The 15,050-nt window shown below is 42.4% G+C and overlaps 1 protein-coding gene across 1 annotated transcript; it reads right to left on the reverse strand.

Moving 5' to 3' along the window:
• Nucleotides 1-11,228: 11,228 nt before the first annotated feature.
• On the reverse strand, nt 11,229-14,637 carry LOC149983554 (uncharacterized). Its single transcript, XM_090235656.1, has 3 exons — nt 14,300-14,637; nt 12,001-14,085; nt 11,229-11,863 (listed from the first exon to the last, which is right to left on the reverse strand). Exons 1-3 carry the CDS (start codon nt 14,406-14,408, stop codon nt 11,229-11,231), a joined length of 2,829 nt encoding a protein of 942 aa, XP_090091782.1. The 5' UTR covers nt 14,409-14,637.
• Nucleotides 14,638-15,050: the final 413 nt, after the last annotated feature.

The following is a 15,050-nucleotide window of genomic DNA, read 5'->3' on the forward strand; positions in this document are numbered from 1 at the left end:
CATTCCTGCAGTCAGTGTGCCAATTGCACGCTCCTTCAAAACTTAAGACATCTGTGGCATTGTGTTGTGACAACTGCACATTTTAGAGTAGCCTTTTATTGTCCCCAGCACAAGGAGCACCTGTGTAATGATCATGCTGTTTAATCAGCTTCTTGATATGCCACACCTGTCAGGTGGATGGATTATCTTGGCAAAGGAGAAATGCTCACGAACAGGGATGTAAACAAATTTGTGCATCTTGCATTTCAGCTCATGAAACGTGACACATTTCTATATGTTGTGTTTATATTTTTGTTCAGTGTAAATCACTGGTTGGGTAGACTGTCCCATGCCGGTCCATGGCATGGCCAGGGGACATCGTCTGTGGGAGCATTGCCTGTCAGGATATGGTTTGGAGGAACACTGGCTCTTTGCACTGAGGCAACAGGGGTAAACATTGGCCCCATGGCCATATCTGGTTCTGGCGTGTGGGGATAGACCATCTGTCCACTGGGGCTGACAACTTTGTAGTGGGGCCGGTACACCATTGCCGGGGTATGTGCTCTGGGGCCTGTCGAGCCCACTATGACTCTGTTCTGGATGACCATCCCCTGGTAGAGTGTGTAATGCTGGGTGTACATGGCAGAGGAGCTTCTTGGGATGCGCTGGTCAGCTGGATCAGTGTTTTCCAACCCTGGTCCTCGTGTACCCCCAACTGTACACAGTTTCGTTGTAGCCTTTGACAAATTCACTTCATTCAACTCATTGAGGGCTTGATGATTAGTTGATCAGTTGAATCAGGTGTGCTTGTACAGGGTTACAATAAAAATGTGTACTGTTTGGGCTGCTTGAGGACCAGGGTTGGGAAACACTGAGCTGGATGTTAACTTCTCCACATACCAGATGGGCCTTTGCCCGTGCAGTTGACCAACTGGAATGCCTGACAGAGTTCTGTTTGTGTAGTAGGCTACGGGGCAGCAGGTAACCTAGTGGTTAGAGTGTTGGGCCAGTAACCAAAAGGTTGCTAGATCGCATCCCCGAGCTGACAAGGTGAAAATATGGCATTCTGCCCCTGAACAAGGCCGTCATTGTAAATAAGAATTTGTTCTTAACTGACTTCCCTAGTTAAAGGTTAAATAAATCAATCAATCAAAACAAAAAATACTATTTTATTTGTGTAATGTGTCATTCTCCCCATGCCAGTTATGATTGGACATGAATAGCCAACACAGTGGTGGCAAAAGTACCCAATGGTTATACTTGATTAAAAGTAAAGATGCCTAAATAGAAAATGACTCAAGTAAAAGTGAAAGTCACCCAGTGAAATACTACTTCAGTAAAAGTCAAAGTATTTGGTTTGAAGTATTCTAAAGTATCAAAAGTATATGTATAAATTATTTTAAATGCTATATATTAAGTAAACCAGAGCACGATTTACTGATAGCCAGGGCCACACTCCAAATTAAGCATTTGTGTTTAGTGAGTCCTCCAGATCAGAGGCAGTAGGGATGGCCAGAGATGTTCTCTTGATAAGTGTGTGAATTGGACCATTTTCCTGTCCTGCTAAGCATTCAAAATGTTGTACTTTTGGGTGTCAGGGTAAATTGTATGGAGTAAAAAGTATATTATTTTCTTTAGGAGTAAAAGTTGTCTAAAAAGTTAAGTACAGATACTTCAAAAAACGGCTAAAGTAAAAATACTGCCAACACATGATATCTGTAATACTTTTACGTATTTTAAAGACTATGCATGTGTATATTTACAGTGCATTCAGAAAGTATTCAGATCCCTAGACCTTTTCAACATTTTGTTACTTTACAGCCTTTTTTAAAAATGGATTAAAAAAATTTTTTCTCATCAATCTACACACAATACCCTATAATGACAAAGCAAAAACAGATATCTTATTTACATAAGAATTCAGACCCTTTGCTATGAGACTCAAAATTGAGCTCAGGTGCATCCTGTTTCCATTGATCATCCTTGAGTAGTTTCTACAACTTGATTGGATTCCACCTGTGGTAAATTCAATTGATTGGACATGATTTGGAAAAATACACACCTGTCTATATAAGGTCCCACAGTTGACAGTGCACGTCAGAGCAAAAAACCAAGCCACAAGGTCGAAGGAATTGTCCGTAGAGCTCAGAGTCAGGATTGTGTCTGCACCGATCTTGGGAAGGGTAACAAAACATTTCTGCAGCATTTGAAGTTCCCCAAGAACACAGTGGCCGCCATTTAAATGTTTTTTTATTTTTTTGTGTTACTTTTACCCCCTTTTCTCCCCAAATTTTTTGGTATCCAATTGGTAGTTACAGTGTTGTCTCATCGCTGCAACTCCCGTACGGACTCGGGAGAGGCGAAGGTTGAGAGCCTTCTTGACACAATACCTGCTTAACCCGGAAGCCAGCCGCACGAATGTGTCGGAGGAAACACCGTAGACCTGGCAACAGTGTCAGCGTGCATTGCGCCCGGCCCACCACATGAGTCGCTAGAGCACGATGGGTCAAGAACATCCCTGCTGGCCAAACCATCCCCTAACCCGGACAACACTGGGCCAATTGTGCACCGCCCCATGGGTCTCCCAGTCGTGGCCGGCTGCGACAGAGCCTGGACTCTAACCAGAATCTCTAGTGGCACAGCTAGCACTGCGATGCAGTACCTTGAACCACTGCGCCACTCGGGAGGCGGCCTCATCATTCTTAAATGGAAGAAATTTGGAACCACCAAGAGTCTTCCAAGAGCTGGCCGCCCGGCCAAACTGAGCAATCGGGGGAGAAGTGCCTTGGTCAGGGAGGTGACCAAGAACCCGAAGGTTACTTTGACAGAGCGCCAGACTTCCCCTGTGGAGATGGGAGAAACTTACAGAAGGACAACCATCTCTGCAGCACTCCACCAGTCAGGCTTTTATGGTAGAGTGGTAAGACGGAAGCCACTCCTCAGTTAAAGGCACCTGACAGCCCGCTTGGAGTTTGCCAAAATGGCACCTAAAGACTCTCAGACCATGATACACAAGATTCTCTGGTCTGATCATACCAAGATTGAACTCTTTGGCCTGAATGCCAAGCGTCACGTCTGGAGGAAACCTGGCACCATCCCTACAGTGAAGCATGGTGGTGGCAGCATCATGCTGTTTTTCAGCTGCAGGGACTGGAAGACTAGTCAGGGTTGAGGGAAAGCTGAACGGAGCAAAGTACAGAAAGATACTTAATGAAAACCTGCTCCAGAGCACTCAGGACCTCGGACTGGGGCAAAGGTTCCCTTTCCAACAGGACAACAACCCTAAGCACACAGCAAAGACAATGCAGGAGAGGCTTCGGGACAAGTCTCTGAATGTCCTTGAGTAGCCTAGCCAGAGCCCGGAGTTGAACCCAGTTGAACATCTCTGGAGAGACCTAAAAATAGCTGTGCAGCGACACTCCCCATCCAACCTGACATAGCTTGAGAGGATCTACAGAGAAGAATGGGAGAAACTCCGCAAATAGAGGTGTGCCAAGATTGTAGCGTCATATCTAAGACTCTGGGCTTTAATCACTGCCAAAGGTGTTTCAACAAAATACTAAGTAAAGGGTTTGAATACTTATGTAATTGTGATATTTCAGTTTATTATTTGTAATAAATAATCAAACATTTCTAAAAACCTGTTTTTGCTTTGTCGTTATGTGGTATTGTGTGTAGATTGGGGATTTTTTAAGTCAATTTTAGAATAAGGCTGTAACGTAACAAAATGTGGAAAAAGTCAAGGGGTCTGAATACTTTCCGAAGGCACTGTATATACAGTGGGTTCAAATTACTGGTACCCCTGACTTGCAATGCACAAACAATACTTACAAAAATATAAACAATACAATTATAGAGAAACTCAAAATACCAACATGAGAAATACTGTACTTTATTAATGTTTCAATGGAACCAACCCAAATCATCCAATTATTTAATACAAAATAAATTTAACCAAAATCAATGTTTCATAATTACTGACACTCCTCATTTAGTACTTTGCGCAACCACCTCTGGCAAGAATAACAGCATGGAGTCTTTTCCTGTAATGTTAAGGTTAATGAACCCACTTGGAGGGATTTTAGAACATTCCCCTTTGCAGATCCTTTCAAGATCGTTTACATTCTTGGGTTTGCGATTATCAACTGCCCTCTTCAACTTGGCCCACAGGTTTTTGATTGGATTGAGGTCCGGAAACTGAGATGGCCATGGCAGAACATTGATTTTGTTGTGGATCTTGAGTTATGTTATAATTATATTGTTTATATTTTAAAATTATTGTTTGTGCATTGCCAGTCAGAGTTGCCAGTAATTTTGGATCCCACTGTATTTATTTTTTATTAAAACATTTTTTTTATTCACCTAATTTCTAAATATTCAGTATGCCAACCAATCATCTGAGCAGCCTGACTTGTTTGCAACCTTTTTTGCATAGTTTCTTTGAACCATAACATTTTGCAATTCATCATCGATCCAGGGGGGGCTCTAACAGTTCTCACAAGTATTGTCTTAACAGGTGCATGCTTGTCAACAATTGGCAAGAATCATTTTACAAATACTCCAAGTGCTGCATCTGGATTCCAACATATTTTTTTTTTTACATCTTCATCTCTTTTAAAAATAACTTTAGGCCCTGCCTTTGTTACTTTGGATTTCCTTGTTATAGACACAATGTTATGGTCACTAGTCATATGGACATTATATTGCTTTAGAGCAAAGCTCTGCAGCATTGGTAAATATATGGTAAGTACAAGTGGATGTCACAAATCCAACACTCCTGGTATACACTAGTGTTGAGTGAATAACCTGGGTCATGTTATAGGCATTAGTCACATTAAGAAGCTTCCTCTTGAGAGGACAACTAGATGACAACCAGTCCTTGTTCAGGTTACCAAGAAAATAGCATCATATACCTTATCTAACATCACACACACATTCTCCAGATACTGACAGTTTGCACTTGGCCTATAGCAGCACCTGAATGAAGAGGCTTCTGATGAGGCAGGTGAACCTGAACCACATCACTTCTACTTCATTTGTTATGAGATCCTCTCTGAGCTTTACAGGAATAAGGCTCTGAATATATACAGCAACACCTCCCCCTTGGACATTCCTGTCTTTTCTATAGATGTTATATCGTGCTGCTGCTCCAGTTTCAACTGTTCTGCCTATGGAACACTGACCTGATCACAGGACGTGCTACCTTGTCCCGGACCTGCTGTTTTCGACACTCTCTCTACCGCACCATCTGTCTCTAACTCTGAATGCTTGGCTATGAAAAGACAACTGACATTTACTCCTGAGGTGCTGACCTGTTGCACCCTCTATAACCACTGTGATTATTATTTGACCCTGCTGGTCATCTATGAACGTTTGAACATCTTGGCCATGTACTATTATAATCTCAACAGCCAGAAGAGGACTGGCCACCCCACAGAGCCTGGTTCCTCTAAGTTTCTTCGTGGGTTCCTGCCTTTCTAGGGAGTTTTTCCGTGCTTCTACATCTGCATTGCTTGCTGTTTGAGGTTTTAGGATGGGTTTCTGTATAGCACTTTGTGACATCAGCTGAATTAAAAAGGGCTTTATAAATACATTTGATTGATTGGTTAATATTATCTAAGATTAGCTAATTATTAATCTCATGAACTTTGTTTCTGCGACTACTTATATTTATGTGCAAATTTGAACCCTTTCCTGGGTAGCTTCTCTGAAACTGAACTCATAATGATAATAGGCTGTATTTCTAGTAATTATATTTCTGATAATAACAAAGAAGGAATTAATGTATTTTTGAGCAGATTATGTTCAGCAGATGATGCCTTATCTGTTTTAGCTTGGCTGTAGCAGGGTGCCATATTCTTCACGCCATTTCAGCATAGCTGTCTTGCTGGACTGTTGGTCTCGGGGTTTCTGGCTTCTCTGGGTGGAGAGCTGAGCTCTGGTTGAGGTGATGGTCTCACTGGGTGTAGTGATGGTCTCTCGGGGTGTAGTGATGGTCTCTCTGGGTGTAGTGACAGTCTCTCTGGGTGTAGTGATGGTCTCTGGGTGTAGTAATGGTCTCTCTAGGTGTAGTGATGGTCTCTCTGGGTGTAGTGATGGTCTCTCTGGGTGTAGACAGTCTCTCTGGGTGTAGTGATGGTCTCTCTGGGTGGAGTGACAGTCTCTCTGGGTGTAGTGACAGTCTCTCTGGGTGTAGTGATGGTCTCTGGGTGTAGTAATGGTCTCTAGGTGTAGTGATGGTCTCTCTGGGTGTAGTGACGGTCTCTCTGGGTGTAGTGACAGTCTCTCTGGGTGTAGTGATGGTCTCTCTGGATGTAGTAATGTTCTCTCTGGGTGTAGTGATGGTCTCTCTGGGTGTAGTGACGGTCTCTCTGGGTGTAGTGACGGTCTCTCTGGGTGTAGTGATGGTCTCTCTGGGTGTAGTAATGGTCTCTCTGGGTGTAGTGATGGTCTCTCTGGGTGTAGTGATGGTCTCTCTGGGTGTAGTGACGGTCTCTCTGGGTGTAGTGACGGTCTCTCTGGGTGTAGTGATGGTCTCTCTGGGTGTAGTAATGGTCTCTCTGGGTGTGGTGATGGTCTCTCTGGGCGGAGTGCTGGCTTCTCTGGGTGGAGTGCTGCGTGGGCTCTCTGGTTGAAGTGATGGTCTCTCTGAGCGGAGTGCTGGACTATCTGAGTACGAGGCTGTAGTGTTCTTATTTGCTGGCTTCCCATAGGCAGGATTATAATTCTTGCAGATGTCCAAAAATTACGATCTTTGTCCCTATGTGCAGTTGCAAACCGTAGTCTGGCTTTTTTATGGCGGTTTTGGAGCAGTGGTTTCTTCCTTGCTGAGCTGCCTTTCAGGTTATGTCAATATAGGACTCGTTTTACTGTGGATATAGATTATTTTGTACCTGTTTCCTCCAGTATCTTCACAAGGTCCTTTGCTGTTCTGGGATTGATTTGCACTTTTCGCACCACAGTACGTTCCTCCCTAGGAGACAGAACATGTCTCCTTCCTGAGAGGTATGATGGCTGCATGGTCCCATGGTGTTTATACTTGCGTACTAGTGTTTGTACGGATGAACGTGGTACCTTCAGGAATTTGTAAATTGCTCCCAAGGATGAACCAGACTTGTGGAGGTCTACAATTTTTTGGGGAGGTCTTGGCTGATTTATTTTGATTTTCCCATGATGTCAAGCAAAGAGGCACTGAGTTTGAAGGTAAGCCTTGAAATACATCCACAGGTACACCTACAATTGACTCAAATTATGTCAATTCGCCTATCAGTAGCTTTTAAAGCGATGACATCATTTTCTGGAATTTTCCAAGCTGTTTAAAGACACAGTCAACTTAGTGTAAACTTCTGACCCACTGGAATTGTAATACAGTGAAATAATCTGTTTGTAAACTATTGTTGGAAAAATTACTTGTGTCATGCACAAAGTAGATGTCCTATCCGACTTGACAAAACAATAGTTTGTTAACAAGATATTTGTGGAGTGGTTGAAAGACGAGTTTTAATGACTCCAACCTAAGGTTATGTAAACTTCCAACTTCAACTGTATGTTCTAGCTGGGTTGCTATCTAACGTTAGCAAACTAACCAGGTGTGTCCTACTGTTCAAGTTCCAGGGACAAACACAATAATTCTAGCTTGCTAATTTAAAACTAGAATTTCTAGCTAGCTGGTTAGGTAAATCAATGCATAATCAATTCTCACTCCATATAGCGTAGCAGTTGCAGCTCATTTTGGGTTTCAGTTGGAAGGTGAGAACACCTGCTGCCACTAAAATCCAGAGGCCATTCCCTGAAGGGGAGATATGAATATTGGTCTTCACCCAATGATATTTAGCTTCTACTGTTTCTATCTTATTGATTGTATTCAATACATCTAGCTCGCTAAATTAGCCAGCTAGGCTTGCATGACCCTTGTTTTAGTAAAAAAAAATCTTAATCGGGTTGCCAAGGAAATCATTTTCAGTTAGCCATAGTAATTTATAACACTGTAGCTTAGCTTGGTAGCTAATATTTTACTTTTGTCATTTCTTTTACCAGGAACATTGATGTTTATATGTATCGTCCATCTTCAAAAAATTGTGTTTATGTGAATTAATGGATTTTTGAGTAGATTATGTTCAGCAGATGCCTTATTTATTTATTATTTATTTCACCTTTATTTAACCAGGTAGACCAGTTGAGACCAAGTTCTCATTTACAACTGCGACCTGGCCAAGATAAAGCAAAGCAGTGCGACACAAACAACAACACAGAGTTACACATGGAATAAACAAACATACAGTCAATAACACAATGGAAATATATCCCAAACTACTTCCCGCAGCTATGCTTTGGGTGTAACTGTAGATCATGACATAACAAAATAATTTTTCAGGATTTATTAAGGAATGTTGACAGTTTTCAGGAACAATTTGAAAGAAGTGGTTCATTCCTGCCGGGCGTGCTGTCGTTAACCTGGAATTTAGACAGAGTTATGCTGAATAAATTAGAGCCAAAGTTACAGTCTGACAACACTTATTTTAAGACACATAAGTAATTACAGAGTAATTACATATACCTCATTGAGGATCTAGATAATTGTTCTAACCTCTCTGGATTACAACCAAATTATGATGTGTACTATATTACATATTGATCACTAAAAATACAACTTTTACAATACCTTGGAGTTGACAAATAAAATGGTCTGACGGTGAAGTGGACATACTTGCCATTCATATCCCAAAGGAAAGAAATGTTATCACTACAATACATTTTTATAGAAAGTTATCAAAAGCAGATAAGATCTTGCTACCATTGAAAGGAAAATACCTGTCTATTTGTGAAAAATCCCCTTCATTAACTCTTTAGTCATATCCCAGTTTACCTATTTGCTTATGGCCTTGCCTACACCTATCAACTTGTTTTTTTAAATTATATGAGAAAAAAAATATTCAATTTTATTTGGAACGGCAAGCCAGACAAAATTAAACAGGCCTATTTATATAATGAATATGAATTCTTAGGGCAGAAATCATTTTCAGGAATTTTCCAAGCTGTTAAAAGGCAATGTCAACTTAGTGTAAGTAAACTTCTGACCCACTGAAATTGTGATACAGTGAATAATGAAATAATCTGTCTGTAAACAATTGTTGGAAAAATTACTTGTGTCATGCACAAAGTAGATGTCCTAACCGTTCTGTGAAGGGAGTAGTACACAGCGTTGTACGAGATCTTCAGTTTCTTGGCAATTTCTCATATGGAATAGCCTTAATTTTGCAGAACAAGCAAAGACTGACGAGTTTCAGAAGAAAGTTATTTGTTTCTGGCCATTTTTAGCCTGTAATCGAACCCACAAATTCTAAAGAAGACCAGTTTTTTTGCTTCTTAAAACAGCATAACAGTTTTCAGCTGTGCTAACATAATGTCTACATTGTATTTCTGATCAATTTGATGTTATTTTAATGGACATTTTTTAAAGATTTTCTTTCAAAAACAAGGACATTTCTAAGTGACCCCAAACTTTTGAACGGTGGTAATATATATACATACACACACACATGCACACACACGCACACACACACACACACACACTACCGGTCAAAAGTTTTAGAGCACCTACTCATTCAAGAGTTTTTTTTCTTTATTTTTACTATGTTTTACATTGTAGGATAATAGTGACGATATCAAAACTATGAAATAACAAATATGGAATCATGTAGTAACCAAAGAATTGTTAAACAAATCAAAATATATTTATATTTGAGGTTCTTCAAAGTAGCCACCCGTTGCCTTGATGACAGCTTTGCACACTCTTGGTATTCTCTCAACCAGCTTCACCTGGAATGCTTTTTCCAATAGTCTTGAAGGAGTTCCCACATATACTGACAACCTGTTGGCTGCTTTTCCTTCACTCAGCGGTACAACTCATCCTAAACCATCTCAATTGGGTTGAAGTCGGGTGATTGTGGAGGCCAGGTCGTCTGACGCAGCACTCCATCACTCTCCTTCTTGGTCAAATAGCCCTTGCACAGCCTGGAGGTGTGTTGGGTCATTGCCCTGTTGAAAAACAAATGATAGTCCCACTAAGCGCAAACCAGATGGGATGGCTTATTGCTGCAGAATGCTGTGGTAGCCATGCTGGTTAAGTGTGCCTTGAATTCAAAATAAATCAGTCACCAGCAAAGCACCCCCACACGATCACACCACCTCCTCCATGCTTCACGGTGGGAACCATACATGCAGAGATTATCTGTTCACCTACTCTGTCTCACAAAGACACATTGGTTGGAACCAAAAATTGCAAATTTGGACTCATTAGACCAAAGGACAGATTTCCACCAGTCTAATGTCCATTGCTCGTGTTTCTTGGCCCAAGCAAGTCTCTTCTTCCTGTTGGTGTCCTTCAGTAGTGGTTTCTTTGCAGCAATTCGACCATGAAGGCCTGATTCACGCAGTTGATGTTGAGATGTGTCTGTTACTTGAACTCTGTGAAGCATTTATTTGGGCTGCAATTTGAGGCTGGTAACTCTAATGAACTTATCCTCTACAGGAGAGGTAACTCAGGGTGTTCCTTTCCTGTGGTGGTCCTCATGAGAACTAGTTTCATCATAGCGCTTGATGGTTTTTGCAACTGCACTTGAAGAAACTTTCAGTTCTTGAAATGTTCCGGATTGACTGACCTTCATGTCTTAAAGTAATGATGGACTGTAATTTCTCTGCTTATTTGAGCTGTTCTTGCCATAATATGGACTTGATCTTCTTCTAAATAGGGGTGGTATACAGAAGATAGCCCTACCTTTTCACAACTCAACTGATTGGCTCAAACGCATTAAGAAGGAAAGAAATTCCATAAATTAACTTTTAACAAGGCACACCTGTTAATTGAAATGCATTCCAGGTGACTACCTCATGAAGCTGTTTGAGAGAATGCCAATAATGTGCAAAGCTGTTATCAAGGCAAAGGGCGGCTACTTTGAAGAATCGCCAACATAAAAAATATTTTGATTTGTTTAACACTTTTTTGGTTACTACATGATCCCACATGTGTTATTTCATAGTTTTGACATCTTCACTATTATTCTACAATGTAGAAAATAGTAAAAATAAAGAAACCCTGGAATGAGTTGGTGTGTCCAAGTTTTTGACTGGTACTGTATATTTACAAAACATATATATGGGGGACTGGAATTGATGCAGACAATTACATCTATCCACAATATTAATGCTGATCTATCCCCCCCCCCCAAAAAAAAATATATAAATAATTGTCATATACCAGAATAATTCTGCACATATGGATTTTCACCTGTTAGCATGTTGCTGGTCTCTCTGCAGTGTTCTGCTCTCCCTTGCTGGTGGCCTGCATGGGTCCTCACATTGAAGGTGGATGACACTGCATTCTCAGTTTCACTGCGGGGACCATACATGTGGACAGGAGCATAGGCAAAGCCCTGGGGCTGCATGGGTGATGGTGTAGGGTAAGAGGCAACATTGTGAGTTGGGCTGTTGATCACTACATAAAGTGGAGGGATCACATCAGGGGCAGCCTGGCAGCAGCGATGGTCTGTGGGTTTGAAGGTAGGGGCCGTAGGCATAACTGGCATGTAGGCACCACTCATTGGACAGAGAGTTTGAAATGAGCTGGCACCACCCATAGATATGTGATGGGTCCTGAAACAGGGCCCAAAGTCCTGGCACATTGGCAAGTTGGCCTGGTCAGGGTTGTAGCCTTGCTCTTGCCCACAACCAATCACAATACTAGATCCTCCTGGGAAAGCCACAACTGTTGGCATCCCAGCCATAGTCTCAATGCATCTCCAGCTCCTACCACATGCTTCAGGTGTAACATACTGGCACTCTGGCATGGCCCCAGTAGGCGCTGGGTCACATAGCCTTTGTGAATCTACAGGGATGATAGAGATTTGTTAGGGGGGTCAATGACAATAACTACACAAAGAGGGTGAAGAACTACAATTGGTACATTGGGTAGGTATGAGCATAATATATTGTCCTTTTACAACCAATCGTTATTCAACTTACGCGCTTCTCTGGACCAGCTGGGAATAAACTGATGTTGTTGTGGTTGAACATACATCTGTGGCACTCCCATAATGCTTTGGTAGACCAATGGAATCACATAGGGTGTTCTTCTGTTCTCCTCATTCACATGGAATGCTTCTGCATTCTGACCAGTGCACTGATGCAGGTGGGCAACAATGGCCTGGGGGAGTGGCAATGAAGGGGGTCTTGTTTCCTCCTGCGCCAAGATTGATGGATAAAGCAGAGTGGCTGTTGTTTTTTGTGGGGCTGGTACATATGGGTGTGGTAAAGTGACTGCCCTTGGTCCCGCCACGGGTGGCACAATAGGAGTGCTAAGCAATGGGTGTGCTCCAATTGGTTGAGCAATATAAATAGGCGGGAGCACCAAACTGGGTATATTGCCCCCCTGTCCAGCTGAAATTGGAGGGTACACCAAACTAGGAACACTGATTTCTCCTGCTGGTGAAACACTTGGTGGCATGAAGGTGGCTCCAATTGTTACCTGTGGTGTTGGAGGATACACCAAGCTGGAGGCACATGTTTCTTGTGCTGAAGTTGGAGGGTACACCAAACTGGGGGCACATGTTTCTTGTGTTGAAGTTGGAGGGTACACCAAACTGGGGGCACATGTTTCTTGTGCTGAAGTTGGAGGGTACACCAAACTGGGGGCACATGTTTCTTGTGCTGAAGTTGGAGGGTACACCAAACTGGGGGCACATGTTTCTTGTGCTGAAGTTGGAGGGTACACCAAACTGGGGGCACATGTTTCTTGTGCTGAAGTTGGAGGGTACACCAAACTGGGGGCACTTGCTTCTTGTGGAGCTAAAATAGGTTGACACACAGGAATGTTCACCACACTTGTATCCTTTGTTTCCAGTGGTGCTGAGATGGGTGGGCCCATAACATTGACGCCTGTCATCTCATCTGACACCTTGGATAAAACACCAAAGTTCACCCCATTAATTTGATCCAGTATCATCTCATTCATGTAGGGGTTGTACCCGTTCACATCAGGTATTGCACTGGGGAAACATCCATCCTGAAGTGCTGAGTTGACAGGACCCATAATACCAGGGGCTATTATATCATCGGACACCATGGTTGAAACATCTTCATTCACCCAGTTCATTTGATCCACTATCATTTCATTGATGTATGGGTTGTAGGCATTCGGATCAGGTAATGCTATATTTATGTCCATATGCTGGTAAACAGAATTATCTCCAGGTGAAAGAGGATTCCAACCAGGTTGGGTTAGGAGATCCCTATTTCCATCACCAGAAAGCTGAGTGTCCTCAGTCAGCGCTAGGGGCATGACCAATTGGGTGTCTGGCTGATCTTTGACTACCTGCGATGGGGCTGTAGGCGGGGTGAAACATGGTGTGCAGTCAGGCTGGGTGTTACCTGGGGCACCAGTGGCATCATCACCACAAGCTGCTGCTGTTCGGGTGTTCCTCATTGTCTTACTGACTGATGAGACTCTCTGAAACACCATGGTCTTCGGGACCTTGTCTGACTGCACTACAATCATGTACTCACAGGGCACAGAAGGTGTCCTGATCAGAACAGCATTGGATATGTGATAGATCTCACTCAGTGGAACCCTCTCGAGGAAAGCTGACTTGGTTTGCCGGCACCGGTCTGGGGCAGCAGAGTTGATATCACAGGTAGCGGTCATGCAGTCATTCCTGGATTTCCTGCGGAAGACGACTACATCTTCGGCTTGATCTGCTGAGATGGGGTGAGGGGACACATTAGTGGTAACTGCCTGCATACTTCTCTGGAGGCCAGAGTCATTGAGGTATTGGCTTGGCAGGGAGGTTGCTTCTGCAGCTTCTTTGCAACCTGATAGACCAGGCAACGTTGTGCCAGTGTACAGAATGTTCTGGCCGTGGACCCAGGGCTGCTCAGCATCCTGCTCCTCCACTCCTGGAATACTGGGAAGAGTTTGGAAAATCCTATCTGGAGGGTAAATTCCAAATGGTTGGACATATTGACCACCAGGAGACACTGCTGTGGCACTTTCATTCTGAACTGCCAGCGGAGCAATCACAGCTCCAATGCCATGACTTGGGAACTTAGGCACTATAAGAGAAAAATAAATATAAGGGTCACGGTATTTGATTGACTTTGAATTGTGATTTCTTACAAAGCCAGGAGATTTGTAATAGTCACATTTATTAATGTCTTGTGCTGCCATGGACTTTCCATTTTTATTACAGTAGGCTACTCTTCAGGTACCTGTTTTGGTACTTGGGTATGGCCTTATCATTATGGGCTATTATCTAGTTAGGCCTACCTTTAGTTGTATTGAATTCTCTCACAAGGTCGTTGATGGCAAGAGTTGGATTTTCTGTGTCCAACATAGCAATGAAACATGTTACTTCAGTTTTCTCAACATATTTCATGATATTTTGTTTTAAAAAATGTAGTTATTCTCAACAAACATGTGTACCTGTCCTGAAGTGCAAGAGCTCGGCGAAGTAAAAGGTAGCAAACTGTGAGATGGATTCTGGCCGTCTTTTCACCACGGACCGACTGAGGCCTTCCAAAAGAGTCATCAAGCCTGGAGGCACTTTGGCGGAATATCTGTAGGACATCTTTAACGGAGGATCACCTCGTTGAGATAATTCTCCTGAAGGGAAATATTATATACATTAAATGAATCTAATATATCGGGCTATTACTTTATACAAGGAACACATCAGCTTCTGAGAATATTTCATTTTAATTTCTACGTGCAACTATACAAGTTTGTCTGCGTTTGTCTGAAAAGTAGGCCTAGGTTAACTTACTCTGCGAAAAAAACGTCCTCTTTTCTATTCCCGTATTCCAAATGCAAAGAAATATGTTGTCACATGAATTTACCAAGAGGTAACAATGTAATACGTCAGTAAAAAATATAGAAACATACAATTATGCAGTTCGTCATAATAACGGGCATGGCCCGCCCACACGTGGGAATGTCGTCAGAGCTTTAGAACACAATACATGTCATCTGAAGTTGCCGCCACCACCTCCAAATGGTGCCAACTAATTATAGAAAAGGT

Source organism: Oncorhynchus mykiss, chromosome 5 (assembly GCF_057628025.1).
Source record: "Oncorhynchus mykiss isolate SJ-2025 chromosome 5, ASM5762802v1, whole genome shotgun sequence".
NCBI classification, from domain to species: domain Eukaryota; kingdom Metazoa; phylum Chordata; class Actinopteri; order Salmoniformes; family Salmonidae; genus Oncorhynchus; species Oncorhynchus mykiss.

Coding starts and splice junctions, on each gene's coding strand:
- LOC149983554 (XM_090235656.1), bottom strand. CDS start 14,408: ATGAAATATGTTGAGAAAACTGAAGTAACATGTTTCATTGCTATGTTG. Junction 14,086..14,299: donor AGAATTCAATACAACTAAAG/GTAGGCCTAACT, acceptor TTTCTCTTATAG/TGCCTAAGTTCCCAAGTCAT. Junction 11,864..12,000: donor CAGCTGGTCCAGAGAAGCGC/GTAAGTTGAATA, acceptor TCATCCCTGTAG/ATTCACAAAGGCTATGTGAC.